At 36.1% G+C, this 22231-nt stretch overlaps 3 protein-coding genes across 3 annotated transcripts in view; 2 read left to right on the plus strand and 1 right to left on the minus strand.

Annotated features, from left to right (window-relative positions):
- Window positions 1-661, minus strand: part of fhod3a (formin homology 2 domain containing 3a) — a 37500-nt gene extending 36839 nt beyond the window's left edge. Inside the window, exon 1 of the mRNA XM_065283958.2 lies at window positions 372-661. Within this exon, the coding sequence (XP_065140030.1) occupies window positions 372-536 (165 nt within the window). The 5' untranslated portion in view covers window positions 537-661. The remainder of the gene's footprint in view (window positions 1-371) is intronic.
- A 6084-nt stretch (window positions 662-6745) lies between these two features.
- Window positions 6746-15553, plus strand: LOC135774014 (sodium-dependent neutral amino acid transporter B(0)AT1-like). The gene is made up of 12 exons (XM_065283947.2): window positions 6746-6993; window positions 8677-8817; window positions 8890-9027; window positions 9119-9300; window positions 11378-11488; window positions 11568-11680; window positions 11760-11888; window positions 11979-12135; window positions 12218-12422; window positions 12505-12664; window positions 13468-13630; window positions 14668-15553. The coding sequence occupies exons 1-12, from the start codon at window positions 6789-6791 to the stop codon at window positions 14911-14913; spliced, it is 1950 nt and encodes a 649-aa protein (XP_065140019.1). The 5' UTR covers window positions 6746-6788; the 3' UTR covers window positions 14914-15553.
- Window positions 15554-15933: 380 nt separating this feature from the next.
- On the plus strand, window positions 15934-20006 carry LOC135771289 (sodium-dependent neutral amino acid transporter B(0)AT1-like). Its single transcript, XM_065281490.2, is given in 10 exon segments — window positions 15934-16132; window positions 17023-17163; window positions 17242-17379; window positions 18506-18687; window positions 18751-18861; window positions 18911-19056; window positions 19127-19255; window positions 19327-19483; window positions 19559-19763; window positions 19843-20006. Coding segments are annotated over 10 exon segments (1572 nt in total).
- Window positions 20007-22231: the final 2225 nt, after the last annotated feature.

Consider the following 22231-nt stretch of genomic DNA (forward strand, 5'->3'; position numbering starts at 1 on the left):
CTGAGTGAAATGAGTGCTGTACAGAGAGACTCGTGCGCGCCGCTGCGCTATATCTGGAGCCGAGCTATAATCTCACAGCAGCACCTGTCGCACTTTAACAAGAAGACCTCTCACAAATACACACAACACACTACAATTATTTATAAATCATTATATAATACAAAATACTGATTAATGAGCTGTGACAAATACACACCATCACTAGACTTTAACAAGTTCATTATAATACAAAATATATAAAAGACCCGTGACAAGCCTACACTATGCGTATTTAGAAATACAAAAAAAGTTTTATTTAAAATATATGCAAACATAAAAGCACAAACTTTAGTAGATAACTTATAAAGGAATAAAGTGTGCGTGTTTCTCACTTTGTGTGGAGCTTTGAGGAGTCTGTGGATCCCCGCGAGCTGGTTTATCACCGGGATATCTTCTCTGAATGTGTAAAGTGGAGGTCTGCTCGGTTCGGGAAAACTGGTGCTGTTAAACGGATCGGTATCGTCTAAAAACTGAACCCGACACACAAACGTCGACATGATGCGTCCATGAGCCGTTTCCACGCGCGCGCTCTCCGGTAACGACAACAAAAGTCCCGCGACCTTCACTGACTGCACCCGCGGATGAAGTGGAGAGACGGGCAGTTACTGTCCCGTGGCTGCGCGTCTGAGCGTCAGTGTCGCGCGTCACGACCGGGTGAACGCGTCGGAAGGTGCGGGACAGCCGGGCGGACCCCCCCCGTGGATTAAGCGCTTCAGATGCGGGATCAGATTACTGTGAAACGGCGACATCCAGCGGACAGACAGAGTAACGCAGCCTCTCAATCACCACAGGTGATAAAGTAGTACACTTCCATATAGTGTACTTAAAAGTGATCTATTTTCACACACTAATTTTGTACTTAATAAACAAAGTGTTCCTTAGTAATTCTTAATATAACTTTATGTACATAAGTGTATTTCTCTGTGCTATTTTGAGACACCATGAATATGAATTGAAATGTCTATAAAAATGTATTTAGTTTACACCTGTAGTAAACTTTAACCCATCTTTGTAAGGTTCAAGTTTAATAAAAGTGTTAAATACATTTTTTTACAGAGATAGTATGTTTCAGAAAAGCACCAATAACTACACACAGATAATCTTAAGAACATATCAAGAAGTACTAAATAATTTTTTTTAGTATATTCAGTGTTGGGTAAGTTACTCAAAAAGTTATTAATTACTAGTTACTAATTACATCTTCAATCATGTAATTAGATTTCTGTACAAATTATTCTCTTCAAAAAGTATTTAATTACTAATTACTTTCTAAATCCTATAGTTAGTAAATGATATGAAGATAGGCTTGAAGCAGCTGGAATAAATCATAAAAGTTCATCAATTATTCAATCAATTACATCAGTAATAATTCACACTTTTTAAAGTCCAATTCTCACTGTTGAGTAACTATTAACTACTTTTGCCTCAATATAGTCCTAATTACTGCTTATTAATACTTAGTAAAGTAGTTGTAAAGTTAAAGTATGGGTAGGATTAAGTAGAATAAGGTTTTGCAGAATCAGGCCTTAATATGTGCTTTTTAAGTATTAATAAACAGCCAATATCTCAGTAATATTAATGCTAATAACCAACTAGTTAATAGTGAGAATTGTAAACTACATCAGCGTGTTATCATAATTCTTCTAAAGCATTTAAAGTGAGAAGGATGCATAAAAACATGCATTTTAACCTTAGACTTTAAATGTTGATGTTAAATTCACTATTGTATTATTATATATCATTGATCTACAGTCCATACACAGAAGTTAATTCATTAAATTTTAGTAACTAATTACTTAGTAACTAGTTACACCCAACACTGAGTAAATTAAGTACAAAATTAGTGCATGAAAATAGAGCACATAAGTATATTATGGAAGTGTATTTTTTCACTTTTTATCGCATTAATATGTAAAGTATAAATGATGAAGTACAAGCTAAAACCTGCTTATTATATTTTATATATAAAGTTAAACTCTGAAGTAAGCAAGACTGTTATAATACAGCCAGTATTGCGTTAGATGCGCAAAAGGTTGTGGGTTTGATTTCCAGAAAACACATGCAGGGAAAATGAATATAATAAATAATTTAAAGCATCTGCCTAATGCATAAATGCGAACTAATAAAGGTTTGTTTACATCTAAACTCTTATTATGACTATTTTTCAAATGTATAATAATAGTAAACTATGAAACAGCACATAAACATAAGCAATCCTAAAACCAATAAAGCCTCCTAGTGGCGTAAACATGGACCAGCAACAGCAGTGTACATAACAATACATCACATCACATCACATCACATCACATCACATCACATCATGTGTATTTGTGTAACAGATGAGTGATGCTGTAGTCCTGGAAAAGCACAGAACAGCGCCGCCTTCTGTCTGAAATCAGCACTGCATCACTGCATCTTCATTCAAATCCAGAAATGTCATCTGAGACACAAATGTAATAATGTTTGAGTGTTTATTATTCATGTAGTGCAGTGTTTCTCAAACTTTTTCTGCCGAGCCCCACTTTGGAGGTAGGGAAGGGTTTCCGAGCCCCACCTTTCCCCAATCACCCCCAACATAACAGCATTAAACACTTTCAATAGAGAAAATAAATGTACAAATGTATTAACACTTTGCATGAAATAAGACTTTGTTCAAAAGTAAATAATAATAATAATGCAGCTGTGTTTGCATTTTGTCTCTGACAAGTTGATTAGGTCCACTGGTTTGGTTTTCTCTGCTGATGACAAATCTCCAGTTTTCTTTTCATTCTGTGTCACAAACTTATCCATTGTTAACTTTTATACCCGCCACCAACTATACCGCCTCTCCACATTAAAGTTTTTGTTCCGCTTTAATTAACATTCTGACGTTAATCCATTTTTGTAGGTTCTACGTGACATTTTCTTCACAGTCTGATGTCGTTTTAAGTTAGTCTTGTATTTAAATGTGTTGTTTTGAGTGTATTGTCAAGAAATAAAGGTATTTATAGAGATGGGCACAAAAATTACAAATTTCCTCCCATTTGCCACGCCCCACTCGTAATGTTTCTATTCCCCACCAGTGAGGCCGCCCCATACTTTGAGGAACACTGATGTAGTGCTTAGAAAAACAAACGAGGTGACCAAAGTGCTGTACAATAAAGAGACAACACATAAGATATAACAATAATCACAAGTGTCACTGTGTGAGTTAATGATTGATTGATTACTCACTGTGATGGGTTAAATACTCTCAGCGGTTCAGATCTTCTGCTCATAAGTGATGTGACATCATACATTTTCTCTATCTCTTCTTTCTAAAAATCATGCACACAAAATCACCAAGAGTTTAATAATAAACTTACATGCATTAGTGATATATTGACTGGGCATTAGTAAATGTAAAACAGCCGGAGCTGGTCAGTAGCAGTTTACTAGCTGTAGCTGCAACATCAAGATCATGGGGTTGATTTTAATGAAACTTTATATTGGGTGCGCTTTTTAACATTTGTGTTAAATGACACTTGATTTCCAGGAGTATTTCTGTACCTTTACAAGGGCAATTTGAAACGTGTCTGTGTCGTCTTGTATGTTACATATACTTTTATGATACAAAACCAAGCTATATAACCTCTCTCTCTCTCTCTCTCTCTCTCTTTCTCTCTCTCTCGAATGACACTTGCAGTTTGTATTATCAGTAATTACGAACATAATTGATAGTACTTACGTCTTTTTCTGTTGTAAACAATGTTGTAAACATGACTCAGTGTCAGAAATGATGTTCACAATCTGACCCCTGCAGTCAACTTTATCTGAATGTAACAGAAAGATTGCATTTACAGCTAAACACATTTAAAGGTTGTGAGGATCTCCTACACACACAGCATCTTTGACTCTGTACCGGGTCCAAAATTAATTATTATGACCTAATATAAAATATTCCTTTAATTTATAATGGCCTGTCATAGACCCCGTACCACACATGTGATACTGCAGTGTTTCCCAACCACTGTGCCGTGATCACTTGTTTGGTGTGCCGTGGAAAAATAACACCGCATTAACACAGTACTTGAAAAAGCCATTGAAGCGTGTGTCACTGTCATCAATTCCAGCCAGGATATCATTGGTGTTAATCAAAACAAGATCAAGTTTCACAATAAATATGAATACTACATTTAATACAGTATAATATTCCAGTTTAACAAGTCATTGAAGCATTGCAATACAAGTTTGTGCAGATTTGTTAATGCTTATTGTGAAAGTGGTGTGCCGTATGATTTTTTTTAACTTTTACTTTTTACAAAACTATGCTGTGGCAGAAAAAGGTTGGGAAACACTGAGATACTGTTTAAAAGCTTAGAGTCTCTACTTTCTCCAGATATGCATCATTTTGAGATATCTTTTACTGTAAGAAAGTTATTTACACTTAATTTACACTATCACCCCCCCCCCATTTTTTTATACGATTTAATATTCACATATTTCATATTTTTGTTCTAATATCAACACATATCCAACAATCGTCAAATGAATAATGAGGTAAAAAATTGTCTTTTGTAAACATATGTGAAACTTGAGTGTGGACTGGCTCAGATAGCACATATAGCCACAAATGATACACCATCTTTTATTTTAGGTCCTACTCTAAAAAATGAGTCCATTCACAGCATTTTCTTTGGTTGTGTGCATAATTAATCCCTTGCTATTTATTATATGTGCAAAACAAAAAATTAATATTTATATGAAAAATTTATTTTCGCACACTTCAGTAAAATGAGAATAACTTTTGAATGCGACATGATAAAGAGTTCATTCTTTTTTTGGGTGTTTACTGTCTGCTGCTGGTAACAACCAGAACTGTCTGCAGTCTGCTAGAGCACCCAGAACCAGAGTTATACACTATCAAAGACAGTGTTTACAACATAAAAAAGAAAATTTGGTGTTTTATCCTATGAAAAACCACATAAATAACAATATTTGTCACAAACAGCAGCTTTTTATGTAACTTCAAAGGGTTTTCTGGAAAATGATATAAAGAAATTGCATTTATTCCACTGTATGTGGTAATGGGAGCACTTCAAATATTTTTAGGCGGAAATTGGATACAAAAAGGGTATTATTCCTCCCTTCAGTTGGAGTAAAATAACTTTTGCATTTATTATGATAGATAAAAAATTCCTTTTTCCTCTGTAAGCTGACAATTGCTGGAATCAAACAAAACTGTCTGCAGGTTTCGTTACCTCTCAGGGCCAGAGTTATACACTTTCAAATACAGACTTTAGAAAAAAAACATCAAAAAGCGCCTGTTTATTTTTGTGTTTATTAGAGGACTGACAACACATACAACCATGTTGAGCACTTTCAACAGTGTTTTATGTCATTTCAAAGGGTTTTCTGTAAAATGATACCAAACTTTTGTATGTGCACCTCTGCTTGTGGGTATGGGAAGCTTTTGAAATTGGGTAGGCCAAATCCAGGTGGAAATCCAGAGTGTAAGAGGTTTAACCTAACATTACATAAACAACACATTGAACCAGCTTAGGGAAATGATTACAACAATTTATTCAGTGTTAATCCCAAATCATTGACCAGACTAAATGCCTGAACACGCAGAACATGAGGTTATAACTGGTCAATAAGTTTTTTATTTATATCATCTAGTGAAAGCTGAGCTGTTCAAATGCTATCAATCATTGCTTAAAACCACAAATATATTCATGTGCCTGCATAAAATGACTCTTGATGAAGTGTTTTAATGCATTAATAGAGATCAGCTGTGGACTTCAGCTCTCTCGTATGAGTTTCAGGGTTTATGACGTCTTCATGTCATATCTGTAACATACCTAAGATTGTGGCCATTATAAATCTGACGTTGTTAAGGCACTAAGTGTTCTGCTGCTGAAGTGGGTGTGGCCAAGTGTAGCTCCGCCCCTCACGTGTGTCATGCAGCTGTCAATCTGACACATTAATGATTTTATGAATGACAGATAAATGCATGAAAGGCAACTCCAGTAACATTATTAACTGACTGAATCTCATGAAGACATTTTCAAGAAGATTTTAAGAGATTCTTAGTGAATTTTTATTAAAATAAAACAAATTACTTTCAGTACAACAAATATAACATAATTTAAACATTATCTGAATGAGATTTGTATGCAATATTCATCCAAAAATTATCATTTTGTCATCATGTTCTCACACTCATGTTGCTCCAAACTTTGTTAAAAATACTTTGTTCTGCTGAAAATAGAGGAAAATATTTTGAGTAATGTTTGTAACCAAACCAGAAGCCCCATTGACTTCCATAGGTTTTTTCTTTCCTACTATGAGATTCAATGATGCTCCTGTTTCCTGCCTTATTAAAGCAAAACAGACGTTTATGTTTATGTATATGATGACAGAATATTCAACAATCCTTTTAAGATAATGAAAACTTTTTGGGTGGATTATAAGCTTTAAAAATACATTTTAAAGTTTAATCACATTTACTTTGCAAGTCATTTAAACTTCTTCATATATTTTCACTAGTGATAAGTTGCTATAACTTATTAAACAAGTTGTATGTAAGTTAAAGTAACATAAAGCACATTGATATAACTTGTATAGCAGTATAGCAATCTTTAGAGAAAGAGAGAGATAGAGAGGCGAGAGAGGGAGGGGATGCTAAAGTTCATCATGTTAATATTGATGACAGTATTTATTGAGATATACTGCAACCCCTCGGTCTCCGTTTGTCTCTTTCATTTCTCAGACCAAACACAGAAAACATGAAGCTGAAACTAAAGATTCCTAACCCGGGTCTGGATGACCGGATCCCATCTCACGCTGAGCTGGAGAAGATCGAGGAACAAGAAGTTGGAGAAAGACCTAAATGGGACAACAAAACTCAATACATGCTGACCTGTGTGGGCTTCTGCGTGGGTCTGGGGAACGTCTGGAGATTCCCGTATCTGTGTCAGAGTCACGGCGGAGGTAAGACACAAACCTTTAAAAGAAGACAATATATGTTATCTGAACAGTTAAGTTAGTAAATAAAATATCAAAGCAAGTAGAAATTATTTGACAGAAAGATGTACAATGCAAGGGTGGGCAAGGGCTACCATAATAGATAGAGGGCTACTTTTTTAATAAAATCTACTCAAAACTTTTTTGTTTTACTTGTTGATATTATTTATTTTTACGTATTGATATGTTTTATCATTGTTTAAAAGCCAAGCTATACAACGGAGGGCACCATGTTGGAGACCACTGGGGTTTAATGTAATACTAGTAGCATGTTTCTAAATGTGACTTCATTGACACTGTAAGTTATTCAGTAAAAAAGTGAAATGAAAGTTAATGAGTCTGATGCAAATTGCCTGCACTTATTTTTGCATTTAATAGACTAGCTGTGATTCATCTCATAAAACCTCATACCGATCCTAATGGCCTCCATATAACCACTTAAAACAGTTAAATAGTTAAAGATTAATTTAACCTCAAAGAAACAGCAGATGTGTATCACAGTAATGAACCTAAGAGCTACGAGACATCTAAACCTGATGAACAAAACCATTCAGAAATGCATTTAACATCTCAACACATCTCAACACAACTCGTGTGTGTTTGAAAAAATTCTCCTTAATACAGAAATTACACAACTAAAGTTAACTAAAACTAAAAAGTAACTAAAAGTTATTACATCAAATCTGAAATTGATCGAAACCAAGTCATCTGTATATCAGCTGAAACCTCAGTTATGTACTATAGGTCTTAATAAGATCTCAACAATGTCTTAACGTCACTGATTTTTCATTTTCCTAAGGAACTAAAGGAGAAACAATCAGTCTTTTAAGATTTCTTGAATGCAAACACATCTGAGATCTCCATGAAGAAGTTTTATGGGTTGTGTATAGTAGAGTTAATCTAGTAAACATGAACATGAGTACATTTTCATGATGATATGGCATTAATATGTAGATATGGTGAGGGTATACACAGCAGGTGTAAACTTCCTGATGGATCTTCTGTTGTCCTTCATATCTTCACACCTGAATCTCAAGCGCTGATATCCACATGTGGACTTTAAGCTCGGGTCATTAAGACTTCAGATCTATGAACTGATAATAACTCCACGCTGAGATAAAAACACCAATGACACAGCAAAAAACTAAAACTGAAACACACTATTAAAATATAAAAACTAAAACATAAAAATAAAAGCTAATTCAAAATATGAACACTGAAACCATAATGTCGTTCGTACGCAAAAATCAGCAATCATTTTGGATCCATAACATAATTATCTTTGTTCATTTAACTTACAAAACGATTAACTCAAAAATTCAAGTGCAATTAACTTAAAATGATCAGTTCAAAATGTTGTGAGGAATACCCATAAGCTCCATGCACCTGAACATTTTGAATTGAATTTAATTTAAGTTCAGTCTACTGTATGTCTAGTTATCAAGTTAATTGAACTTAAAAATATAGGTTTTTGTGGGACCCATTTCTTAATTGAATTGAGGGAGCTAGTTTACCCAATCAAATGAGTTAAGTCAACTTATTAGGGTTTCAAACTAAAATCATTTTTAAATTCAATTTGTTTTTATGTTATGAAATACTGCAAATGAGATGAATGTGAGCAAACATACTTCAAATGTGTAATCCATTCAGGAGCGTTTATGATCCCGTTCCTGATTCTTCTGGTCCTGGAGGGAATTCCACTGCTTCACCTGGAGTTTGCCATCGGACAGAGGCTCAGGAAGGGAAGTGTCGGAGTCTGGACCGCCATCAATCCTTATTTAGCAGGAGTCGGTCAGTATTAGATCATGAAGAGCACACGATCTGTAAAAGAAGGAGATGTTAACAGATGATCTGATCACACAGGTATCTCCTCCATGCTGGTGTCGTTTCTGGTGGGGATGTATTATAACACCATCATCGCCTGGGTCATGTGGTACTTCTTTAACTCATTTCAGGATCCGCTGCCCTGGAGTCAATGTCCTCTCAATGAGAACAAGACAGGTGCACATAAAACTGATTTTGATATACATGAAATTATTATAGTCTGCTCTTGTGTGTGCTTTATAAATGAAATCTCTTCTGTATGTGACAGGGTTCGTGTCTGAATGTGCGCGCAGTTCTCCGGTGGATTATTTCTGGTACAGAGAGACGCTCAACTCGACCACATCCATCGGTGAATCAGGAGGAATGCAGTGGTGGATGGTGGTGTCTCTGGTCTGTGCTTGGACGCTGCTGTGGGTTTGCTGTCTGAGGGGCATCGAGACCACCGGCAAGGTCATTATGGGTTATTTAAACACACGGGTTAAAGACCTTGACAGATGATGCTAGAAAAATACAAATGTTGTTTAGCATAAGACCATAATAATCTCAACAAGAGCATTATATACACTCACAGTAAAACACAACACAAAGATTATTTATTAACAACCCACATTGAAAAGCAAAATCTTAAAAACAGACAAATGTTAATTTGTTCAATGAACTATAAAAAAGCTGCATTTTTGTCAAATCAACATATATTTTTATGCTACTTGAATAAATAAGTTTAACAGCTTCAACTAGTTTTTATAAGCTATGTCAGCTATTCAGAGGTCAAAACTTAAAATACCATAACCAATACTCAAAACCAAGAAATGTTAACTTCATGCTGCAATTTCTTTACAGTGTGTTAATAACCTCCTCGATATGAAAACAGGTACAAAAAACTGTGGGGTTTGCAGCTGTACAATATTTAACTAATGACTACCCAGAATTCAACCCACACTTTGAAAAAAAATGTAGCATAAAGTTAAAACAACTTGGTTTTGCAAGTCAACTCAACGTTTAAGTTTTGACCTGTGAATAGTTTACTTAACTTAAAAAAATCAAGTTAACAACTTTAACTAGTTTTATAAGTTAAAGAGCATGAAAATATATGTTGATTAGCAAACCTAAAATAGGTGATGAAGTAGTACCCTTCAATTGAAGTGCTCGAAGTTTTTGAGCGCTAATTTTGTATTTAATATACTAAAAATTCTTCGATAGTACTTCATCTAAGTGTACTTATCTGTGCTTTTACAAGACATCATGAATATGAACTTAAGTGTGCTTCACATACTCTGTATTTAAAAAAAGAATAGTTACCACTTGTATTAAACAAACCCCTCTTCATACAAAGATTGTAACTAAATACTTTACACATTTCAGTTCATATTCATGGTTTTTCAAAATAGCACACTGTAAAAAATACTTTGCTGCCTTAAAATTTTTTGTTGAATCAACTCGGTCATTTCAACGTACTATTATTTATCTTGACTAGAGATGAGTTGTTATAACTACAGGTGAGTTGTTATAACTTATAAAATTAAGACTTTTATCAACTATATTTTATAAGTTGTGACAACTCATCTCTGTTGACATGACTTGTAAATCTGAGTTGATTTAACAAAAAATTTTAAGGCAGCAAAGTATTTTTTACAGTGCACAGATGAGCACATTTTAAGATTATTTAAAAAAAACTAAAGTGTATTTTTTGTATATTAAGTACACAATAAGTGTGAGAAATTAGAGCACTTGAAGTACTTTATGGAAGTGTATTAGATCCTCACTGTAAAAACAATGCAGCATGAAGTTTAACCAACTTTATTAAGTCAATTCAACCTACTTTTTTAAGTTTTGACTTGTGATAAGGTGACATAACTTAGAAAAGCAAGTTGAAATTGTTAAACTTAATTTGTTAAGTCAAAGTAACATAAAAATATATGTTATAATATCATTTTACTTTGACATTGAAAAGGCATTGTTAGGCCAGATGTGTGGGAAAAATTCCTGGTCGCCTTAAATGTTTAAGTTTAACCAACATAGAAAGTCATTTCAATTGAATATGAATAATCTTGACTAGTGAGATGTAGATAACTAAAAAAAAATTTGAATTAGCTTAACTTATTTCAACTCCTCACTAATCAAGATGAATCATAGAGGTGCGGTTTCCCAGACATGGTTTAGATTAATCCAGGACTAAGCTTTATTTATATTAACTACAAAAAAACACTACAGATGTGGATCTTAAGACAAAAGTCACTAATAAATGTTAAAATAAAAACAGGACAAGATGATTTTAAATGAAAGCAGGTCAAACTTACATTATAGTCTGGTACTAGGATAAACCCTGTTCGCGAAACCGCCTCATAAAGTGAAATGAAATGCATTTCTTTGTACAGTCCAGCTCTGAGATCAGCAAAAACTAAACTGATAATCCGATGGAAACTGATGGAATCTTATCATCTTATATATCATGAGTACAAAGGTAAAGAGTTCAAACACTTTCCATGAACTATTAAATTACAGTAATGTTGTATTGCTTTGACTTCAGGCCGTGTACATCACATCAACTCTTCCTTATGTGGTCCTGACCATCTTCCTGATCCGAGGTTTGACCCTGAAAGGTTCTGTGAGGGGAATCGAGTATCTGTTTACACCTGACGTAAGCTTTCTCCTATACTCTACATCAATCATATATGACTCCTGCCTGCGCTGTATGTATTCATATCTTATGTACGCAGTTGGATGAGCTTGCAAACCCATCGACGTGGCTGGACGCAGGTGCGCAGGTGTTTTACTCGTTCTCTCTGGCGTTCGGTGGTCTCATCGCCTTCTCCAGCTACAACTCCGTACAGTGAGAAACATTATCAACATTATATAACAGTGAATCATCTACAGCAGCACATTCATATGAACTCGTTCTGTCTTTACAGTAATAACTGCGAGCAGGACGCCGTCATCATCTCTATAATAAACGGGATGACATCCATCTACGCTGCCATTGTGATTTACTCCATCATCGGCTTCAGGGCGACGGAGCGCTTTGATGAATGTCTTAATGGGTTTGTGTTCACATCTGACATTTACACAGATTTCATGTAAGACAAAAATCTCAAAATGAGCTTTAAGACATCATGTTTGTCTGTGCACAGTAACATCCTGACGCTGCTGAATGCGTTCGATCTTCCTGAAGGAAACATCACAGAGGCCAACTATGATTGGTACATTCAGAATCTCAACGTCACAGCACCAGATACTTATCAAGACCTTAATCTGAAGACCTGTGACATGCAAACCTTCCTCAGTCAGGTCTGTGTTTCACTACTAGGTAGATGAATCAAATCCTTAGATCTGAAACTGTTGAGTGATCTTCATCATCTGATGTTGACAGGGAGTGGAGGGCACAGGTTTGGCCTTCATCGTCTTCACCGAGGCCATCACTAAGATGCCCGTGGCTCCTCTGTGGGCCGTCCTCTTCTTCATCATGCTCTTCTGTCTGGGTCTCTCCACCATGTTCGGCAGTATCGAGGGTGTGGTGGTGCCGCTCCAAGACCTGAACATCTTCCCAAAGAGATGGCCTAAGGAGATCTTCACAGGTGAAGATGATGAATGCATCGTGTTGACTCTGATCGGGTCATTGGGTCTGACTTGACTGAAGTTTGTGTGTCTGTGTTTCAGGTCTGGTGTGTTTTGTCTCTTTTAGTATCGCTGTTATATTTGCTCAGGGTTCAGGGAACTACTGGTTGGCTCTGTTTGATAGTTTCGCTGGATCTATTCCTCTTCTCATCATTGCCTTCTGTGAGATGGTGGGCGTGGTCTACATTTACGGGATTGACAGGTCAGAATAAAGATCATTTGTTTCTAATGTCAATCATGATGATGGGTGTAAGTCTATCATCTTGTTTTCAAATAAGCAATTTTTTTGCTTAAAAGTTAAAGCACACTCCCAGAACATTATGTTGACTCTGGGACAACATTTCATTCAACCAATCAGATTTCAGAAATAAGTTTATAGTTTGTTTCAAGCTTAAGTTTAAAACCAGGATTAGCTGCTTCATTGGTTTTAACTTAAATATCAAAAAATTCTTAAATGAAGATGCTTTTTCTTGATGAGCAAAATGACCCAAGAAAATAAGTCTAGTTTTTAAAACCAAAAATATCAAATTTAAGTAAGTTTGTGCATAAAACAAGCAAAAAAAATCTGCCAATGGCGTAAGCAAAATCTTGAACATTTTTCTTAAACACTTAATTCACGAAAAATTCAAGAAAAATTTGCTTACCCCATTGGCAGATTTTTTTTGCTTGTTTTATGCACAAACTTACTTAAATTAGATATTTTTGCTCAAAAACTAGACTTATTTTCTAAGGTTGTTTTGCTCATCAAGAAAAAGCATCTTAATTTAAGAATTTTTAGATATTATTACTGAAAACAAGACAAAAAAAATAATATTTTTTTTCTTGAAAATCATTTTTTGCAGTGTAGAAGTCTATTAGACTTTCACTGACAGCCGTTGTTTTAGCCAAAATTAAATAGGCAATATTCTGCCCATTATCAAGCTCATGATTTTATTTATGGCCTTAGTTTATCATTTCAATTCTTTAAACTCTGTCAATGTGTGTGTCTGTGTTCTCTCCGAGTAGATTCAATGATGATATTGAATTCATGATCGGTCACAAGCCCAACCTCTTCTGGCAGATCACATGGAGATTCGTCAGTCCTCTTCTTGTGTTGGTTATCTTCCTTTTTTACTTTGTTACAACTATAAGCAAAGAGCTGACGTACATCGCCTGGGACCCCGAGTCTGTATGTACTGAATCTGATCCTCTCTTTACATCTGTGCTTCTGTATAACTCAATGGTAAAGCATGGTTTTGGCTAAAAGGGATACAGAAAAAACACTGAAATCTCCTGAGATGTTGGGTTTAGAGTAGTGGTTCTCAATCCTGGTCCTGGGGGCCCACTGCTCTGCACATTTTGTATGTCTCCCTTGTTTAACACAGCTGATTCAAATCATCAGCTCATTAGCAGAGATCTCATTGTCCATCAGATAAGAGAGACATACAAAATGTGCAGAGCAGTGGGCCTCCAGGACCAGGATTGAGAACCACTGGTTTAGAGTAAGGTTTGAAGCAAAAGATTAGGATAAAAATAGCACTAATCCACCATTGCATTAGCAGCGCAAAAGGTCATGGGTTCAAACCAAGGGAACAAAGAGACTGATAAAACCTTTGGATTAAAGCATCTGGCAAATGCATAAATATAAATGTACGTTTCATACAGATGCTTTTACTCACACATTTCTATGGAGGATGAGCTGAGGATTTCTGTACATAAAATCTGTTCACTTGAAATGCCTGAAAGAGAAATAATAACACAAATAGCAATAACAGTTTATTTCTATAGAAACAGTCACTTAACATAAACCAATAGACTGCATGAGGAAAATACAACTTTATTAATTTATAATTTAAAATGTTATAGGGAAAAACATCCAAGTATATGATGCATAGGCTTTGTCAACTGTGCTTTTGTCCATAAGGATGTATAAGATGATTTATTAATGCAATGTGTGAGCAGTTGGGTTCAAAACATAAGGAACGCACACATTGATAAAACCTTGTAATGCACTTTAAGTCACACTGAGAAAATAAAAATGTGTGGACACTGGTTGCACATGATTGAATGAAGATTTAACTTGCATTCATTTCATTTTAAGAAAACTTCATTCAATCATGTGCAACCGGTGATTTTTTCAGTGCACTTTGGATAAAAGCGTCTGCCAAATGCATAAATGTAAATGATTTCAAATTGCATTTATACTTTTGTCATGTTTCATTGCAGGAGAATTTCCCAGCCCTGGCCACACTTTCCTACCCTGAATGGATTTATGCTATAATCTTTGTTTTGGCTGGAATTCCCGCATTGTTCATTCCAGGTGTGGCTTTATTCAAACTCATCCAGAAACACTGCTGCAGAAAAGGGAAAAAAGACAGTGTCAGCTCCATCTCTGCCAGGATTGAAATATCGGATGAGCCACGCAAGACACATGTGGACATTAACACAGCTCATTCAATAAATCACAGCTAGACAACAGAGAGAGAGAGAGAGAGAGAGAGAGAGAGAGAGAGAGACCCTCATCATTCAGAAGTGAAGTGATCTCAGTAATATGATGATGTGTTGTGATGAAGGGGTTAAGACAGATCCTCATTGAGCTGTGGTGCTCATCTATATAACACACATGTACTGTACTGTATATAAACAGCCCTTCCCTCATCATTTACAGTACAGAGTCTATATAGTTAAGAAATGACACCCTATTCATACTGTATGTACTAAAGTTTACAATATAATTTAAAGTGAGTTGTAAATGATAATAATGATGTGTTTCTGTTCTGATGTTGATATGTGTTTTGATATGTAACCAGATATGCTTAATGAATTGTTTTAATACGGTGTGTAAGTCAAACAAACATAATGCTTTTACAAATCCACAAACTGTACATGCAATTGTGCAATGCAAATGATAATTCCTAAAACAACAAGTTCATCCGGCTGTAACTGAACCAAAGTTAAGACCCATCAGTGTTTGTGTGTATTTTACTCAATAAGCTACAACTATTGACATGCAAAGTGTCAAATCTAAACAGTTCATTATAAGTCATAATTCAACATTTGTAACAAGTAACTTTTTTTTAAGATACAATATTTCACCACAGTACATCTAATAATAAAGCAGATTTGAATAGCTACACAAGTGTTTTAAAATGATTTTAAGTAAAAGAAAGAGAAGCCAGATTAAACATCATGTCATTTTCTAAATGAAGATCAATTATTTGGAAAGAAACAAAAATATGTTAGTAAATGACATACTAGTTGTAAATCTGAGCAAACGTGGATTCAAATTGAGTAGACACTGACAGGCAAAATCCATTCATAAGTTAAGGTTATTTATTAACTAACATTAATGAAGTTTAGTTATTCTGCTGAGCACAGATCATCTGAATAATGAGACGTACTAAAGGTCACAGAGTTAATAAACTGACCACATAAACCCACGGCACAGGACAAGAAAGACAAAGACTGGACCACATTCACTCACAGACAAAGATGAGGATTAAGATTCCAAACCCGGGTGTTGATGACCGGATCCCATCTCACGCTGAACTGGAGAAGATCGAGGAAGAGGAGGCTGAAGAAAGACCTCAATGGGACAACAAAACTCAATACATGCTGACCTGTGTGGGCTTCTGCGTGGGTCTGGGGAACGTCTGGAGATTCCCGTATCTGTGTCAGAGCCACGGTGGAGGTTCGGCTGAACATTTCAATATTTCACCTCACCACCATTTATTATTCAGCATTGCTTTTTTACCTGTGAGGAGATAAGACAACACTGCATTAATATCTGATGTAGATCAAAACTGATTGACATATCACTGTTGTCAGATAATATGAACTTAAACTTTTCTTCAATCTTCTCGTTGGTAGCTGAATTTGCAGACATTTATTAACTAGTGCTGTCACGTGAGCAGGACACCAGAGTTTATATAAATTTATCATGACAAACTGGAAAGGTCTAAGAATGTAGTTTTTCAAAACCTTTTTGCAATAATAATAATCCAGTAACAGTAATTTATTAATTTGTAACAAGAGTATGCAGTAAACTGTTGACACCTAGTGGCCGATGTTGGTAAAACCACTAAAAGTGTAACGTAACAAACACATTTTTTGTGATATTTAAATGTATAAAACATACTTTATTGCATTATCATTTGTTTATTAAAAGAAATATAAATTGCTAAAAAAAAATTATATTTTCACTTCTTTAAAGTGTCTTTTTTAAAACAAGACCAAGATTAGGCTTCTAGACCAAAAAATACCAGTTATATTAATTTGAATTTGTATAAATTAAGGTGTACTCCCTGCACCAGTTAATGAGAGAGAAAGAAGAGAAACTTCATGTGATATCAGTGAATGAGTAACAGATGGGTTAAAGAGTCGGTTAGTAACCTGCTGGATCCATTAGTTCAACAGAATAATACTTGGAATACAAAAAATCATTGCATTGTTATAATTTTGCTCTATTGGTGAATTTATGACATCCCGACTAATAAATAAAATCCTACAACAGCTGTGAATCTAGAATGAAATGTTGTCAGATTCAGAGAGAGATCAGATGTGATTGTTCTGTTGTTTCAGGAGCGTTTATGATCCCATTCCTGATTCTTCTGGTCCTGGAGGGAATTCCACTGCTTCACCTGGAGTTTGCCATCGGACAGAGACTCAGGAAGGGAAGTGTTGGAGTCTGGACCGCCATCAATCCTTACTTAGCTGGAGTCGGTCGGTCATAATGTTGTGTTGAAGAGGTGAACTCATGCAACATGTTTTACAGGTGTTAATGTCAATCTGGTCACACAGGTATCTCCTCCATGCTGGTGTCATTTCTGGTGGGGATGTATTATAACACCATCATGGCCTGGGTCATGTGGTACTTCTTCAACTCTCTTCAAGATCCGCTGCCATGGAGTCAATGTCCTGTGAATGCAAACCGAACCGGTACATCTGGAGCTCTTACTGTGTTACAGTTCAGATGCAAACAGGTTTTCTTGTACAGGTTTTTATGTTTAGGTTCAGTCATTTCACTTTAATGGCAGTTAAAAAAGTTATTTTCACAAACTAGAAATTTGACTGTCTTTCACTGCAAAACCCTCTAAGGGCATGCAAGCTTTTTTGGCAAAAGCCGCCACTTCTAAAAAAACAATTTCTTTGAACAAGACATTATGAATAAAATCGCTAAAGATGTGATGTAGAATCCATGCAAATGATAAATGATTGCTCGTGACTCATCACGGTCAGGTCCATGTTTTGCTGGGCAAATAGAGGATTTTGCTGAAAATCAATGTGGCATTTAGCAAACATATCAGTATTTCTGAAGGTCAATATCATTATCTCATTTTTGACATTTAGCGGCTTTTGCATCTGAACTCATTAAATGTCTACATAGTTTTTCATAAGAATAAAATAACCTCCTTCATCTCTAAAATGACTTAATTTCTCATCTTATGTCAGAATTATAAAATTAAAGCGCTTCATTATGGCATAGAAATAGAGGTCTTCTCAGGTCCAAAGAAATGTACCCGACCCAAATCACTTTTTACCCAACATACATAAAAAAAAAATATATAAAACCCAACAAAATTAGACCTGAGTCCAAACAGACACGGTGGCAATTTTTTGGACCCAACTGGACCTGAATGTAAATGGGACAGATCTGTGTGTGCAGCCCCGCAGCCCAACTACAGGGAGATGCTAAAATATGCATTCAAAATTGATTGACAGGTCTGTCTCAATGAAAATTAACCTACCGCCAGCCACACAATGTCACAAGCACTCTTGGCAAACAGAGAGGGGTTGCAAAAGGACTTGATGCACACACGCAAGATAGCTTGGGTCGTGTTGGGTACGATTGGCAAAAACACATTCATTCTAAATTACCCGAGACCTGGCGCACTTGAAACTTTTAGACCCAAACCGGTTTGACTCGGGTTGGACCTCAGGTTTCCTGTGAAGACTTAACAGCAAACAACAAATTTGAAGAAGTGTTAGCATTGGAAAGATGCAGAACAGTGTATATAAGTCCGATGTTTACTATGGTGAAGTGTTTGAGTGTCTCCCCCTGCAGGTCTGGAGTCAGAATGCACTGAGAGTTCAGCGGTGGATTATTTCTGGTACAGAGAGACTCTGAACAGCTCAGCGTCGATCAAGGACTCCGGTGGTCTGCAGTGGTGGCTGGTGTTGTGTTTGCTTTGTGCTTGGACAGTGCTGTACGTCTGCTGTATTCGAGGAATCGAAACTACGGGAAAGGTAAGAAGAACGTCATCTGCATACGTCAGTGCTTTCACGTGTAAACTCATTTTCTGTCTGTAGGCCGTGTACATCACCTCCACGTTACCTTACGTTGTCCTCACCATCTTTCTGATAAGAGCTTTGACTCTAAAAGGCTCTCAGAATGGAATCAAGTTCCTCTTTACTCCAGATGTACGTTTACCAGTTAAACCAGTCGTTCATTTACTCTGGTGTACACTAGTGGGAGCTCTAATGGATCTGCTTACCTGTTAAGGTTAATGAGTTAATGAAACCAGGAACCTGGCTGGACGCTGGAGCTCAGGTGTTGTTCTCCTTCTCTCTGGCGTTTGGCGGTCTCATCTCGTTCTCTAGTTACAACCCTGTTCAGTAAGTTAAAAAACAAGAAATGAGACTTCAACTTTATGACTTTTTAAATATAAACACACTTTTTCATTAGTAATAACTGTGAGCGAGATGCCGTGACGATCTCCGTTATCAACGGCCTCACGTCTGTGTACTCCGCAACTGTTATTTACTCCATCATCGGCTTCAGGGCCACTGAGAAATATGACGACTGTCTTAACAGGTGAGTACCAATCACTCGAACCCGTTACAAAAATATCTACTTTTATATAAAAATCATGTGACGTCGTATAGGAACATCCTGACGTTGCTGAATGCATTTGATCTTTCCGAGGGAAACATCACAGAGAGAAACTACGCTCAAGTTCTCCAGGATCTGAACGTCACATCACCAGACCTCATTCAGGAGCTCAACATGAAGACCTGTGACATGCAGACTCTTCTCAGTGAGGTACTTTCATTCATCTGAAGTCTCTTGGGTTTGTTTTCCCATAAGTTCAATTGGGTTATTTTGTTCTGACATCAGGGAGTGGAGGGCACAGGTTTGGCCTTCATCGTCTTCACCGAGGCCATCACCAAGATGCCCTTCGCTCCTCTGTGGGCCGTCCTCTTCTTCATCATGCTCTTCTGTCTGGGTCTCTCCACAATGTTTGGCAACATGGAAGGTGTGGTGGTGCCGCTACAAGACCTGAACATTCTTCCTAAAACATGGCCGAAAGAACTGTTCACCGGTACACAGATGATCCTTAATGACGTTCATGAAGTCGTCACATGGGCAGACGTGCTGAGCTCTCTTTACTGCTGTTTCAGGTCTGACCTGTCTGCTGTCGTTCACGATGGCTCTGATATTCGTCCAGTCCTCCGGTAACTACTGGCTGGCTCTGTTTGATGGATTTGCCGGCTCGATTCCTCTTTTGGTGATCGCACTCTGTGAGATTATTGCTGTTGTTTACATCTATGGGATTGACAGGTAAAGTCAAATCACTCTTAAACCTAAAAAATATAGCACAATGGAGACTTTATTCTGCAACTACTAATACATAAAAATGATAAAGGTTGATGTTTTTCTGCGGGTTAGTTTAGATATAGAATAGTCGATTAATAAAAATATTGCCAGATTAATCGATTATGAATATAATTATTAGTTGCAGTCCTATTTTATTCACTTTAATAAGGACAGACCCATGTGGGTTTAAATAACTGGTAGCTGATATACAAACAACAATAGTTTAATAACAGCAAATATGAGGAAATCACCAAACCCTGATCAGTGTTCCTGAAGGCAACCTTTCACCACTACGATAACCATCACTGGATCTTCTAATTGGTTAAAAGGTTGAGAATAATCATCTTGAATGATATAAATGTCTTTACTGTAACTATTAAAGGGGACATATTATGAGGCGCTTTTAAGATGTAAAATAAATCTTTGGTGTCCCCAGATTACTCAAAATACCCCACAGATAAATTGACACACTTTTGTAGGTGTGACCAATAATGTGCCGTTTTTGGGTGTGTCCTTTTAAATGCAACTGAGCTGATTAAATGCAAACACTGATTGCCATAATGGATGAATTACAATTGAAACTAATTTATGCTGTCAATAATTTTTTTCTCTGCACTAAATGGCAGTGCTGTGGTTGGATAGTGCAGATTAAGGGGCGATATTATAATAATAAGATCCCCTTCTGACATCACAAGGGGAGACAAATTTCAATGAGCTTGCAGAGAATGGTTTACCAAAACTAAATTATCTTTTTCACATTTTCTAGGTTGATTTTGAATTATAGCACTAAAACATAAAAAAGTCAGATTTTCATCATATGCCCCTTTTAAAGAAGTTTCTCTAAGTGCAGATGAGATGTTACGGTTCTCCTGTTTCTCTTTCAGGTTTAACAAAGACATTGAGTTCATGGTTGGCCACAAGCCCAATCTTTTCTGGCAGATCACCTGGCGATTTCTCAGTCCGATCATCATCTTGGTCATTCTCATCTTCTACTTCTTCACTATAGTCAACAAACAGCTCACGTATAATGTCTGGGATCCTCATTGGGTAAAGCTCAGTCTACATCCAAAGCAAAATGTATAAAATCTACTTCTGTAATGAATCTGACTGTGCTGGTATGATATACTCACAGTACTGCATTGATCTTTAATGTCTGTATTATTGTTATATATTTGTGTGCATTCTACAGATGATCACAGACTGAACTTTCTTCTCTCTTTGACTCCAGATTAATTTCCCAACGCTTAAAAAAGCAACATATCCTGACTGGATCAGTGGCATCATCTTCATATTGGCTGGGGTTCCCAGTCTGGCGATCCCTGGAGTCGTCATCTATAAATGTCTGTGGAAACGGTTACGTTCAAGGAAACATGAACAGAAAGAAGAGATTGACAACTGCATTTCTGAAACACTTCACATTTCTTTAAAGACATTCAAGTGAAGAAATACAGTTTTGTGCGAGATCAAATCTGGTTTTAGAAATTCAAACATGAAGGAAATTTTCAAAATGTTTATATTCAGTACAGTATTAGTGATGCACCAATATATCTGCCTTTAAAAACATTATTAACCTGACAATCAAAAATGATAGATTATACAGATTATATTCTGGTAGAAAAACGCATGAGAACTCATACTGTGTGATTATTTTGAGTTTGTACGATCTGCACTACTAAGACCTTCAAGACAGACTCATTTGAAACACTATCCGTACCCATGTCATCGCTTACAAAACAAGATTATTGTCAACAGGAAATGTGATGCTCCTTACCATGTTTGAAAGATTTGCTCACAATGCAATGCTAACAGGAGTTAACTTACAGAATGTGAGTCTGAAGCTGAAGGAATTATGATAATGTCGGTCTTGTCTACATTACCAATCCCAGGAAGTGAATGTTGCCTACAATCTGTGTGTTTGTTGTAGTCCAAGAAAAGATATTTACGTTGAAGACGATAACTCACATCGTTTACTTTGGATTATGTGCCTTTTTTATATCATTAACAAGAACTAATACACACTTACACACCAGAGGACATGTAAAAACGTGAATCAATACAATAGGTGCCCTTTAAGAGTATTTTCAGTTTTTCTAAAATTAATTATATATATATATATATATATATATATATATATATATGTGTGTGTGTGTGTGTGTGTGTGTGTGTGTTTAATCAAAATTATAATTTTTGTTA

The sequence above is a fragment of the Paramisgurnus dabryanus genome, chromosome 19 (genome assembly GCF_030506205.2).
Source record: "Paramisgurnus dabryanus chromosome 19, PD_genome_1.1, whole genome shotgun sequence".
In the NCBI taxonomy this organism is placed as follows: Eukaryota; Metazoa; Chordata; class Actinopteri; order Cypriniformes; family Cobitidae; genus Paramisgurnus; species Paramisgurnus dabryanus.

What these genes read in the sequence shown, in the direction of transcription:
- LOC135774014 (XM_065283947.2), top strand. Translation starts at nt 6,789, where the DNA reads ATGAAGCTGAAACTAAAGATTCCTAACCCGGGTCTGGATGACCGGATC. An exon ending in AGTATCTGTTTACACCTGAC is followed by an intron (nt 11,489 to 11,567) that starts GTAAGCTTTCTC and finishes TTATGTACGCAG; the next exon opens with TTGGATGAGCTTGCAAACCC. An exon ending in TCCAGCTACAACTCCGTACA is followed by an intron (nt 11,681 to 11,759) that starts GTGAGAAACATT and finishes CTGTCTTTACAG; the next exon opens with TAATAACTGCGAGCAGGACG.